This window comes from Cinclus cinclus, chromosome 2 (genome assembly GCF_963662255.1).
Source record: "Cinclus cinclus chromosome 2, bCinCin1.1, whole genome shotgun sequence".
In the NCBI taxonomy this organism is placed as follows: Eukaryota; Metazoa; Chordata; class Aves; order Passeriformes; family Cinclidae; genus Cinclus; species Cinclus cinclus.
Genome location: NC_085047.1, coordinates 31,108,175 through 31,122,233, shown reverse-complemented (window position 1 = coordinate 31,122,233; position 14,059 = coordinate 31,108,175). Strand labels below are relative to the sequence as shown.

Below are 14,059 nucleotides of genomic sequence, written 5' to 3'. Positions count from 1 at the left end.
GAGGCCACACATGACCTCAAGTGTGCTTTGTGGTCACTGAGGGAACACTCGTCCTTGGAGACTGTGACATATCACTGCTTCCCAGCCAGTAGATGTTTACTTTCATCATACTGACACAAGAGACGGAAGTGCTACTTGTTCTTCTGAAGAGGGGGATGGGGGAGGAACTGTGGCAGAACGCCTCAGGATATGCTTGGTACCATGGAACAGGACAAGGAGAGCACTAGGACCTGAAATGTGTGGTCCAGACCAAAGAGAATGCTGAATGGGAAGTTTGCCAGCTGCACTATGGTAAAGAGTTTGGCACCGGGAAAAGCGGAGGAGGACAATGGTATAAAACCATGTCTTGAACAGCACCCACCTCCATGCCCCTCTTCCAAAGTGGGTCCCCCTCCTCAAAAAAAAAAATAAATAAAAAACAACAAAGAAAAGCTAAAGAGCTTCGGGAACTCTTTCTGTGAGCAATGGTTAGAAAAGAATGTTAATGCTTCTTTTTAAAAAAGAATTCACTCTGTGAGGAAAGGACCCAGGTACAGTCCTCAATACACACAAACTTCCAAAAGCATGTAGTGCAGGACAGGATATTTTAACTGAGGGAAAATGGTATTCTGTTCACCTTCTTTATTTTTTCTCTGTCAAAAATTTCAGCTGAACAATTTGTTCTCACCTTAATATCCTTTCAAATGTTTTATTACTAAAATATTCACTTCATTTTAGAAAGAAAAACATTGAGATATTATTTATGATCACCTAGCATTTCACACTCAAAATACAAAGGAAAATTATCTTTCAGTTCTGCACTTAACAGAATTTTCAGAAAAGAGAACTTGGCAGTGAGTGCTTCTGAAAATGAGCCTGCCTTATTTCAAATTCTGGTCTTTAAATCTCTGAATTGTTGATGCAATAAAATGAAGATAAATAGATTTTCTATTCCACATTTTTAAAGTGGAATTTTTTAAATTCAATTTTTGTAATTATGTGGATCATGGAAAAAACAGAATTTTACATGCCTTTTAAAATTCTGGGGGTTGTTTTTTTTTTTTTTTATTTTTCAGATCTGGGACTTAACAAACCTAGCTTAAGAGAAATACGTAAAGCTATCATCCTTAACCTTACTGTACCTCTTAAGTAATAGAATCATAGACCAACCACAGAATCATAGAGTTGCAGCATCATAGAATATGCTGAGTTGGAAGGAACCCATCAGGATCATAGAGTCCAGCTCCAGGCCCTGCACAGGACCATCCCCAAAAATCACACCCTGTACCTGAGAGTGTTGTTCAAACACTTCTTGCTCAAACACTCTGTCAGGCTTGATGCTGTAACCACTTCCCTGGGGAGCTTGTTCCAATGCACAACCACCCTTTGGGTAGAAAACTTTTCCTGATATCCAGTGTAAGCCTTTCCTGACTCAGCTTCACACTGCTCCTTCAAGTCCTGTCACTAGTCACAAGAGTGAAGAGATCAGTACCTGCCCCTCCACAAGTTTAATCTCAGTTTAAAAGTGAAATAGTAAGAATGAAGTAGTGCCCATCCTCACTGTGAGGTGACTCAGCTCCCATGCAAGACCCTGAAAGAAATAACATGCCAAAAGACTTTATGAAGCCAGCCAGGACCTGTTCAAGGACACATGAATGAGCCAGGTAGGCTGTGATTAATCAACAATTGCTCCATTCTGGCATGGGGAAGACACCCTTGTGGCCATCAACTCAGCCACTTAATGGGTAACCTCCTCTTTGCTGCTTTGAGATGAGTGTTTTTTGTTCGTTAATTACTCCCAATCAAAGAAGTAAAATATAGAAAAGACCTATTTTATCCAAAGCTTCTATATCATAATAAATATGGAATTAAAGCTAGTGATCAGGGCAGCAGGTGACAGGATTCTCTGTGGAGTCAGAGTTAGGAGCAACAAGTGTCATCATTCACCCCTTTCAGCTGTTCATTATCTCACCTGTCATAGGACTGAACTTCGTTGAAAACTCAGAAAAGATGGGGCAAAATCTTGTGAAAAGAATAGGGTCAATGTTTTTTACCTTTAAGTATTTATCTGCTCTGCCTTTAGCAGTAGAGGCACGAGCCTTCGTCTTTCACAATCAGGCTGAGGATGGAGCTCTGGAAGTCTTGCTGAGTTCACTTTTTGCATGGATGTAGAACAATTACAAAATCTATAACCTACAGAATATCTTGTGCTCTTCTCTGAAGAATTTGGCTCTTTTCACAAACTGAGGTTGGGAAAGAAGTGTCATTAAAGCCTCCTCACTAGCATGGAAGTCCTCTTTTAGCATTGGCACAAGGACACAATGTGTTTTGGCCTATGATGTCACTAATATGAACAATACCCTTTCTAAAAATCCCAGTCTTCTTGAACATCAAAATGTTGCTAAAACAACCCTATGGTGGCAGAAGATGAACCATACTAAGACATCTTAATCTTGAAACTCTGATTTGAGTGATAGCTGTTACTCCTTACTTAAGCATAAGTGTTTCTTCATCCTATCTCTATTGCTAATGCCACCTAAAATCTATGTCTTCAATGGGGCCAAAATACCATGGTAAATACCTTCAACTTCTAGTATTAAATTTGAGAAAGGAGTGGAATGCATTTAACTCTATCTTCAGCTGAGCTATATTAATGTTCTGCACAGCTGAAGTTGTAGAAGAGGGCTCAGAGCCAGATTTCTGCTTCCCCACTCTTGAATTGGCTAGAAACCAAAAAAGCCCCTATGACTCTGTTAGAACTACCTTGTACTAGGCTAATAGCAGGAGCAACTCCATTCTAGTAGGAGCATTGTAAAGCATCAAAATGTGTTGGAGGTGGAATATTCCATGCTTTAACTCAGAGCTGCCTCTATGGCCCTTGGGAATTTGGCTACACCCATAGCTGATCCTTGACATCATGGGGCAGATTTCTGACAGCCTTGTCAGCAGCATGAAACCTCTGGATCATGAGCTAGTGGTCTGGTCTCCGTAGCTCTTCTACACTATTTGCACACACTCACAACTTTTCCTGTTCAAAGTTATGTGACACAGGCATGTGGCCACTCAGTAAGGTTGAAATTTTTGTTGCAAACTACCTCCTCACCTGGCTCTGTAACACCAAGCCAGACCTCTCGTGACTTCTGTTAGTCTAAGATGTACACTACACAGCACTGCCATTGCTGTTTTGGGTAAACATTACCCACTCATTAATGTTCATTTGTATATGTTGTTCTAAGAAATTCAGTAACGCTAGATAAGAAATTTCTACATCACCTTTCACTAATGAACCACAGAATTCAATAGAACGAATTGAAAAGATTAGAGGGATCAAATTCTATCTGCAAGATCACCCAGCACAATAACCAGGAGCAAAACTTCGGTTTACAGAATAAATTCAATCCAATTTTCTCTTTTACACACACTCTTGCTCTGCTTCTGTTAATTTCTACTTTGGTAACCTATTAAGGAAAAATCCCTCTTCCTACTCATAAATCACAAATAGAAGCTCATGGTTTCAATAGATTCTATAATATCTTTATTTCCCCCTTCTGTAGTGGTGTGACTGGATTTCATGCAGATAGAACACTTTAACCTCCCCACTTCTGACAACAGAATAGTCAGTTACCTTTGCTGACCTGGATCACATAATCCTGAATCAGTTTTATTCATCCGTTTAGGCAAGTACATCTATTAGGCATGTTACCCCAAATCTAACCAAAGCCCAAGGTTTGCATAACAGGACATTCAGGGAGGACTCTATTATGCTGCCATAAATAAATTAACTGATCTCTCTATTCTTAGCAATGAGACAAGAATATTTTCTCTCTACAGACATTGTGAAGCCTTCAGCACAGTAATTGCTTTTCATGAAGTTACTGAACAATTAGGTTGTACAAAACCAGATCTGTTTCAAGTTCTAGGATTGTTTCAGTCAGACACTAGCTTGTCACAGGTATCTTTTGGATGTGCACATAAACCTGGCAGCACTCAGTGCTATTACAGCACTTTGTGGTTATTGTACCCTCTCAGTATTAAAAGGGGGACTATAAGAAAGATGGGGACAAACTTTGTAGCAGGACCTGCTGTGATAGGACAAGGCATAATGATTTTAAACTAAAAGGGGGTTGATTTAGACTAGGCTTATATACAGACAAGATACAAGGAAGAATTTTTTACAATGAGGATAGTGAAACACTGGCACAGGTTGCCCAGAGAGGTGATTAACACCCCATCCATGAAAACATTCAATGTCAGGTTGGATGGGGTTCTGAGCAACCTGGTCAAGTTGAAGATATCCTGCGCATGGCAAGGTGGGGGAGAGTACATGACCTGAAATTTTCCTTACAACTGAAATTATTCTATGATTTTATGATTGTATTCCCTTCACCTGGCACAGGTTCACAAATTACAGTCAGGAACAATTCTTGTGAAATCATACTTCTTTCAGACTTTTTTCTCCATCACTCTTATCAGGCCTACTATTGATAAGGATTCCAAAAAATACATTTAAAAGAAAAAATCCTAGTACCAAAATCTACAGCATATCAGCACCATGAATTTTGCAGAACTTTTGTGCATATGTTTTACAAAGAGCAGTTTCTCTTTTACCTTGTTTTCTGTCAGAGTGTCTTTAATTATTTGCAGAGAATGCAATTCTGCATCTGTTATTTATGCAAACAGTCCTGTTTTATTTAGACAAGCCTCCTTTTGGGACTAAAGATACAGAGGTTCATTTTTCTATCTTGAGGAGACATTCTACAGATTTTGTTCCAGTGGAACATCTCTTAAAATTCATGTGATGGCCATGGGCAATAAAGATTTTCTGCATCTTTTTTTCCTTGTGTGCTGCAGACACAGATCTGAAAGCATTCTGGCAAGTTTCCTATTAGTGGGACCTTGTGGCATTTAGTGAGGGTCTAAATAGAAAAATCTTAGGGTTTTTTTTCCCCTTGACTTTTTTTTATACAAAACACTGTGTGTTCTCAGGGTACTATAAACACATAGATCACACCACTGGTCCTACATAAACTCTGGCAGACAAACAGATGTCAGGCTGCAATCAGTGAAAGAAATTGCAAAACCATTCTGATAGTTTTGATATTCTGATCCAAGGCCCAACAGCACCTGTGGCAACACCTGGACTCACTTGACCACATTTTCTATCAAGATACAAGACTGTGGGGATACCAGTGATGTAAATGTCTGTACAGCTGGAACCATGGGAGCACACTTCTCTAAGTTTCCTGGTAACATAAGGTGTCTTCCTTGTCTGGAAAGCAATGCTAGTGAACAATCGTTTTTCTATTTGTATTTTTGTTTGAGGAAACAGTGAGTGTTGTCTTACTGTATCTTTGTTTTTTCCTTGTCTGTGCCTGTTGTCATAATTTCTTTAAGCTCTTTAAGCTGAAGAGGTAGCAGCTGTGGGCAACAGAGGATAGTCAAGGGAATAATAAGTTTCTCATGCAGTGTCCATGTTCCTTGACTTAATGTATTGTTTTATACTGCCCTACAACTGAAAGAGTATATTTGCCATATTTGACCAAAACTTTGATAAATGCTCTCAGATGTGGCAGATTTAAAGAAAAAAAACCCCACAACATAAAAAAATATACTGTGAAGCTGTAATACAGGAAATTGGGTTAAATCAATCAAAGCAAGAAACAGAAGGTCTTTGGAATAATTCGGTAGTAGGGCATTCTGACCAGTTGTAAAATGTTCTAATTCTTCATCTCTCATTACTGTGGATTTTGTTTATATTGTGCCTATATACCACCATGGCATCAAAATTCTTCAGAAATTTAATATCAAATAATGAGCATTACTAATATCCCCTTCATTTCAAATGAAGTAAATTTATACAAATTCCTAATTTCCTCTGGCATTGTGGTAAGTCCAAAAGTGATATATTTTGTCCTGCCTTCCTTCTGCCACACATAATTGTTACCTTCAGGAGAAAGTTAGAGAAATACAGGTTTGAAGGTCAAACTGGTATCATATGACTTTGCTAAATATAGATGCTTGACAAGTAAAAGAGCTTCACAGGTCTTGGCATATTTTGCTTGGTGCACTTCTACCTCTTCACATACGCAGACAGACTTCTCTCAGACCATATCAGAAATAAGAATATTAATAAAATAGGAAATATCTAGGCAGCACAAATGTATTGCTTCTGATTTTCTGAAGGTAGAAGTGGAACAGGATATGCCTAATCTGCAATATTTTTGCTCTCATTTCACAAGTCTGTCACTGATGGATACTCTGAGGACACAAAGCACAGCATTTTAATATTCTCCTAACCTGTAATCAGCATTGGAATTAATGTGTTTTTGTTTAAGAAATCCTTCTCCCTAAAATAACGTTGCAGTGTGTGCAGCATTGCACAAGCAGGAAAACATGATTAAAGAACAAAAATGTGCTAAGAGTGAATGAAATAGAAGAGGAATCTTTAAAGAGCTCTTTTCACCTATTTACCCTGTCTAAAAACAATTTCCATGGAGAAAAATGGCTTTGAAAGGAACTGTCTGTGCTTGTACATTTCTCTTTGCAATCCTGTCCTGGGATCCTGGGATCTTAATGCAATATGTGCTGTCAGGACTACGACAGTTTACAGATGTGCAGCCAGACTTCTTGCTATTTATAGATGCCTCTTCTGCAAACTGTACTCTATGGGGTTGTAGTGCAGTAGCAGGCACATTCTTTGATTTAGTGCTTACATCATATTCATTTAAGAAAATTCAGCTCTTCACCTGGCATGGCAAAGGAGGCATATTTATGAAGGTCAAGCAGAGAGAACACTATTGTGAAGAGAAATGTGGATGGAATTCATGAACGAGCAGGACACCTACCGGGAGGACTAACAGAAAGGAGATTTGGCAGAGATGTGGAAATAATAAAGAATGGAATTGTCATGTGTTCACAGTAGGTTTTGCTCTTTATTCCCTCTGTGGGGTAGCTGGGGAGAAGGCTCAGTGCCGCCCCTGCGAGGGCAAAGCTGTAAAATTGTTTGGGGTGCAGTGTCCGTGGGGTCTGTACATGGCTGTGCTGCATCTTGCTTAAGCATGTGTTAAGTGTTCAAATCAGAGTGCTAGGCACAGTCTATTAATAGAAACAGCGAGTTTGGCACACACTCGCACTTTCGCCTGTCTCCTTCTCACATGCTCCCAGAGATGCTGGGACTGCATCCTGCATCCTTCTGCTTTTCCAGACCTGAGACTTCGCACACTGCTGTATCCCTTGAGAAGTCTCAGTGAGGTCAACACAGCCCTAGACAAGTAAACAGGGGCCGCTCAACCCCAGTGTTGAGGAAGCAGAAGGTAACGGGTGCGGGAGCGGCGGGGGAGGGGGGGGTGGATTTCTTGCAGAAAACCTGAGAGCTCGCAGGGTACCCTCCCTGCCTGAAGGCAGTGCGAAGCTATTTTCGGCACTGCCCAGGCCAGCCGGACAGCCCCCACCTCGGGCAGCTCCGCTCTGGTAATATCCAGGATGCTGCAGGGACACGGATGCTCCTGAAGTGCCCCCGAACGCTCCCAGCCAAGGCTGCCGGCGGAAAGCACGGGGAGCTGGCCAAGGTGCTGCCGCAAGACACGGTCTGTCCCCTTCGGCGTGTCCAAGCCCCCAATTCCCGCCGCCCTCGGACCCGACACCCCGCGGAGCCTCCGCTCCTCACGGCCGCCCAACTTCCCGGGAAGCGGCCGCGGAGCGGCGGCCCCGGGCAGCCCCGAGCGCCTGGAGGGCTCGGCGCCGGGCAAACTTCTCTGCCTAAGGGGAACGGAGGGAACCGGGGGGGAGTGGGGGGGGGGTGCAAACGCGGGATGTCACAGCAGCACGGCAGGCAGGAGCTGGCCGGAGGGGCCGGGAAAGTTGTTCTGCACTTATTGCTGCTCCTGCCCAGGGACCAGTGCTCGGGTCGGGGGGAGCGCGGCGCCGGCTCCGGCTCGCATCCTTACTCACCTCGGTGCTGTCGGCAGCGTTCTCCGCCATTTTCCTCCTTAGGAGCAGGCAGCGGGAGGAGTGTTTCATTCCCATAAGAGCTAGCCAAGGGGTTGGGGCTTCGGGGCTGGTGTTTTGGTTTGTGTTTTCAAAGATCTCCAAACACTGGTGTGCGCCAAAGGACAGACAGATAAAAAAATATACGGAAAACAGCAATAAATCAGTCAGCTTTGTCCTTTCTGCGTCGTCCACAGGAATGTTGGTCTCAGCATCGGGAGCTCCTTAGGCACTTTCAAGTCCTCCTCTTTGTCCCCTCTCCTCCACCTCCAGCGAGTTCTTGGGGTGGGCAGAGAGAGGCGGCACACACTCTTCAGGTTAAACTAGAAGGCTGTCGGGCTATGAGTCCTCCCCTTCAGAGAAAGCAGTCAGGCTAAACAGGAGAGAAGCACCAGCTAAATTGAACTTGGGCGTGCAGTGACCAGCTGGGCATCTTTGTGTCCTGTGGCTACTCTTCCAGAGGCAGAGGGAGCCAGAGACAAAGCAACAGGACAAGGAAATCATAGCCCTTTATTTTCCTTCTTTGGGCTTCTTTCTTTCTACGTCCCAGGACACTTCCTTTAAAGACGGTCCAGAATTTGCCACCCTTTTCCTATGAATGTCTTCTGAAATAGAAATCCCTTCTCCTCCTCCTTCTCCCTCCCTCCTCCTCCCCTCTCCCCTTCCCTCGCCTCTTCCCTTCCTTCTCTTCTCCCTTTCCCTCTCCCTACCCCGTCTGCTCTTGGGCAGAGCTTGGTGCCCCTCACTGGGAATTGCATTCACGTGTCTTTCGTAGAAAAAACCCCATAATTTCAAGCTCCCCCCACCCGTCGCCTACACCCTCTCACACACAAGCACGCATTCACACGTACGCACACACGCGTTGTCTCCCTCTCACACAGACATGCACAATTTTTTTTTTCCTCTTCCCCATCCCTCCTCTTCTTTTGAATCAGCAACACTTTTCTTTGCAAGGACTCTCGGCAAGGCTCTTAGAGAGCAACCGAAGAAGTCTGCTCCAGCTTCTTTTCCTCCGAGTTAAGTAGCAAACCTGCTTTCTTAATATATCTTCTCGCGTGTGCGCTCCCAGCTCCTGTTTTACTTGAAGTTTGCCAGGGGGATCCGCGCTCCGCCAGAGAGCCGTGAACTGTAGGAATATAGTCCCGATCCGGCCGCAGCTCCTGCTGAAAAGGGGGGAGGAGGTGCTGGGGGGAGGAGAGGGGAAGAGGCGGAGGGAGAGGTCTTCCTGGGGAGGGGAGAAAAGAGGCTAAAGGTGATTTGAACTTGTTTTTAGCCTTTTCCTAGTGACATCTTCCTCTGTAGGAGTGCATCGCCACCTTCCCCACACGTTTATTTTGCTTTCACTCCTCCGGGCACTTTTCTAGTTCTGAGTTGTCAGCTGGGAGGATTGGGTTTGCCTCACTCGTGTTGCTGTGGGTAAGGGCGGGAGAGGGGGCGTATTACATAATTAATCCTTCCAACTTCGCTTTCCGCAGCTCCATCTCCAGCCCACTGTTCTCACGTTTCTGTTTTGTTTTTATACGGAGGAGGTGAGAAAAATAATGCTGGTGTGTGGGTGTGTGTTGCTCGAAGGATTTCAAGGACCAGAACAGGATTGCTGCTCTCTGAACAGTTTGAAATTGTTTCCTCTGGGGGTGCCAATGGAGACCTGAAGAAGAGGTTTGAAAGATTACTTTTGTTGAATATTTTAAGGACATAGCCAGCTCAGCTGCTACATCTGTAACAGATTTTGATAGATTTGGGGTTTTGAATTTTTTGTCCCTTGCAGCCCATTTTAATATCTTTCAGTTAGAGTTTATCCTCAGCTGACCTCTGGAATACTGACATACCATGAAGTACTGCCAAAAAACAGGAGGTCCCTGGGCACACAGGAGGCAGAAATATTCCTGGGGGTGGGGGAATGGAAATAGAGAATGTGAATTGGAGAGTAGAGAGCAAAACTATTCTCCTGCCCTGTGGGAATGAGGAGGTGGAGCCAAGAAAATTACATGGGCGAATTTCTCCTTTTTACTTGAATGACCCTCACAAATTCTTGCTCAGAAATGGATCAGTAGGTGCACATTAGATTTCAGGAATTTGTAATAAGTCACATAGTAATAAGTAAGAAACGTAGGGAAGCAGAAGGTGTGTGGTATGCTGAAATGTCAAGTGGCAATGAGAGTATGCCATGTAGGGTAGAATGGTACCATATGAAGCAGCTTCAGGATACAAGAATGTGTTTTAGACACACATTCCATACAGACTGTATCTGGACCTCTGAGAGACACTTTGCAGAGCCATTTGATAACTCAGTCTTTCACAAGCTTCTCATTTCCCCCTATTCCTTTCATCTCACATTTATTTTTGACAACTCAAGTTCTTTCATCAACTCCATATCACTGCTAATATTTTTGGTAATCATCCACACTTCCTTTATTTATATAGTAGAATTTCATTTCACACCTCCTAGGTATGAGGCTTAAGTAATCACAGAGGTGGAAGCACGTCATCTCCCCTTTGTGTCATTCATAGAGCTTTTGAACATCTTAAAACCCTTCAAATATGAAAACCTCTATAGTCATTGCCAAGTATTCCAAAGCTACTCTCATAATCTTGGGCTATGGACCTCTTCCTCACCAAGTACTTCAATTTCTAGGTGAAGGGGTAAGGGGAAAGAATAATCTGCAGATAAAAGTGTAATGTCTCTGCAATCTTTGTCACAATGTTTTTCTCTGATATGTAATGAATATCTGGTGGTGAGTGACTGCATTAAGTTTTAGTCAGCATGCATTTGGACTAACCTGCATAGTTTTAGTGTGTCTTTTCCATTTTTCAGGTGATAAACACAGCTAAACTTAGCCTAATTAAACATTTTAAAATAAACCAGTGTTCTATATACAGAAAAAAGAATTAGATTTTAAAAAACTGCTCCAGAACATATTTTCCAGTTTTCTCTGACAGCTGGGTTTGTATTTCTGGTACAGCTCAATCACTCTTTAGTCAGCTAAATGAGGCATCAGATTTTCAAAAGCACTCGGCAACTAGCAAAGCTGGCAGGCAAAGATTTAATATATCCTTCCCTCCTATGCTTCAGATGCTGCATGACTTACCCTGGCACCTATTCTTGTCCTCCTCCACCTCTTTGTCAACACATACGATACCTGACTGCTCATCCTTGAACATGGTGCTGATGTTTTACAGATACTGGGAAAGCCTTCCAGTCTCTTCGTTTCCAGCATAAGGATGAATGTTTTGGTCCTGAGCTCCTTTGGAAATCTGCCAGATGGTTGGTGTCTTCACTTCGTTTATATTCTATATGTGATTGAGGAAACTGCTTTGAAAACATTCACACAGTTTTCTTTAATCTGCTTTATTCCAAAAGGGAAAATGATTGGTCCTACTGAAACATTTTTTAATGTATTTTTAGATCGGGTAGAAGTTATTACTTGTAATAAATTTTAAGAGATTTGGAGCAGTTTGTTTACATACACTGATGTCTGTGAGCACACATAGACACTTATCCAGTGTGTCCTTCAGTTTGAATATGAGGCTCAGTGCAAGTTCCTGTTGATATTGAAATTCACAGCAACACTGAACTTGAAGAATTTGAGCTTTCATATTGTTTAGGGAACAAATTCTACTCCCATCATGTGACTACAAATCCTGCTGACATCACCCATTACCCAAGGGTGATAATTGGTTATTGGAACTGTCTTGGGAACATATTTCTGAACCCCTGTTTTGTTAGATCTTGGGGGAAAAAAAAAACTGTCATGAATAAAATGTCATGGTAGTAGAAGTGCATTTGCAACAAAGCCAGGAGGTGTCAAAAGCATCTTCTGAGATTAAATATATCACGTGTAAGTACATGTGAAGGTCACCAACTATTAGGAATTGAGTAGAGCGGTGCTGAAGGGCAAGTGGCAAGGGAAGCATTTATTACTTCAGAATTCCAATAATAGCAGCTGTGGTTGAGGCTGCTGTGCTACTTGCTGAGTGTGGCAATACCACTGTGCTGGCCCTCAGAAGATTCAGACTTATTGCCAGCTTTGTCATTAGCTTGGATGAAACCCAGATATTTGCATCTGAGGTGGGGTAATCCTGTGCATTGGTGCACACTGAGAAATTGCACAGCAGTCCTGCTGGAAAGCACCTGGGGGTGATGGGGTGGAGGTGCAGCAAGGCTGGATATGACTCATCACGCTCTCTCTGCATGAAAGGCAAGCTCTATAATTTATCTACATTAAATGGAAAGCGGCCAGTGCAGTGAGGGAAGTATGACTCTCTCTCTCTCTACTTGGAACTGGTGAGATGACATAATTGATTCTGTGTCCAGAGCTGGGTCCTCTGGTTTGGGAAGGAGGCTGATACATTGCAGATGGCTCAGTGAAAGACTGCTACAGTGGTCTCTTAGGACACTAAGCTCTGAGGAAAACTGGGCTTGTTGGGCAGCCAGTAATGTCTTATGACTAGCTTTAAGGATTGTAACTAAGATGACCAAACTCCACTTGGTACAGTCAGATCATGTGAAAACAGGCAACAACTGCACGTCGTGGCTTTAGAATTTCAGGTTCAGTATTACCCAGTTCTTGGACTATAAATCCACTTCCTATTTGGATGGCAAAATATTGTAGCAAAAATTTATTCCTATTCCAATATCCCCATCAAATTTTGTTATCTTATCAATTTTATTTGTTATCTGATTTGTAATTGGAAGGATCCTTTTGTAGCATCACTTTGCATTGTTTTATTGCTCAGGAAGTCACAGTGACTTCCTTTGTCTCATCTTTCCAGTCTCTTCATGCACTTTTATTCCTACTGTCTTTCAAGGTTGCCAGTACTTCAAATATTACTCTTATTCCTGAAACTTGCCTGTGTTAATTCTGAAGAACTTGAAGTGAATTCCCATTCACACTGCAGATTTAAAGATCTCATTTCATTTATGCTATTCCTTCCTTGTCCTTAAGTTTTCCTCACTGACTTCCCTCCCCGCCTCACATATTATCTTCTTATCCTTCTTCATGAACACTACATGTTCCAGCCTTTTCCTGGGAATCATCGCAGTTTTCAACCATTGATGTTAGGTTTGAGTGAGGAAGGGTCTGTCAGAAGTTAAGCTGATCTGAGATATCTACTGCTGCAGGCCAAGAATAGATGTCCAGGGCTCAGATCATTCAGTGTTAAATTATAGACACCTTCTCACAAAAGAACCCCTTATATAACCCTTATATTGACAGATAATGGAACACCCACAAACTGCCTCAGCAAGATATTTTAATTATTTTTTTCTAAGATTGTAGACTTCATTTTATTTAAACACAGAAGCTCTATTTTGCAGTTGCAAAACTGAAAACTTAATCTAAACTGAACCAAAATGTTCTTTCTATTTTTTTCTTCCATTGAAAGTGCCAAACTCTGAATAAGTTGTAACTGTGTCAGCTGGAAGAAAGTTTTATTCTGACAACTTCTATAAAGGTCACCAAAGTGTGTCTCTAGTCCTCTGTGGATTGGAGTAGCTAAGTTTTTGAGAATTGTGATTACTGCAATGGCAGAGATAAAAAGACATAGTGTGATATGTTTGTTATACATTGATCTTGTTCAGTTCCCACCTATGTGAGCATTTACAAATCATGTACTCAGAACAGATGGTAAAATACTTCTGAAGTTTGATATCAAAGTTATGAGGTGCCTAAAATCTTGTTATGTAAAACTTTCCCCTGGTAAGAAAAACGTGGGTATATTAGAGTAAGTTCACTGAAAGAGCCACAACAATTATTAAATAACTGAGGAGCTCTCTTGTATGAAGATAGGCTCAGAGTGCTTGATGTAGGAGGGGCTAAAAAAGATTAAGCCAGACTCCTCTCAGTGGTACTCAGCAAAAGGAGAAGAGGGAATGAACATAAATCAAAATAAAGCACTTGGAAGCATTAAAAACTAATACTCTATACTGTGAAGGTGTTCAAAGATGTTTTGTTGTTTCCTTCCTTAGATGTGTTGAAAACCTGGCTACAAATGGCCCCAAATGTAGCTGACAGTCCTTTTAGTGGGGGCTGGACAAGATGATTTCCTGATGTCTTTTCTAACTTCAGTGATCATGTAATTTTGTGTGATTGTG

The 14,059-nt window shown here is 42.1% G+C and overlaps 1 protein-coding gene across 3 annotated transcripts in view; it reads right to left on the bottom strand.

The window, feature by feature from the left end:
* Positions 1 to 9,099, bottom strand: part of PRMT8 (protein arginine methyltransferase 8) — a 58,174-nt gene extending 49,075 nt beyond the window's left edge. For 2 of the 3 annotated variants that reach the window (XM_062487419.1, XM_062487421.1), the window contains exon 1: positions 7,930 to 8,363. In XM_062487419.1, the coding sequence (XP_062343403.1) occupies positions 7,930 to 8,004 (75 nt within the window). In that variant the 5' untranslated portion in view covers positions 8,005 to 8,363. Of the gene's footprint in view, positions 1 to 7,929; positions 8,364 to 8,995 lie in introns of those variants that run through there. The other variant, XM_062487420.1, reaches the window with a different exon arrangement.
* Positions 9,100 to 14,059: the final 4,960 nt, after the last annotated feature.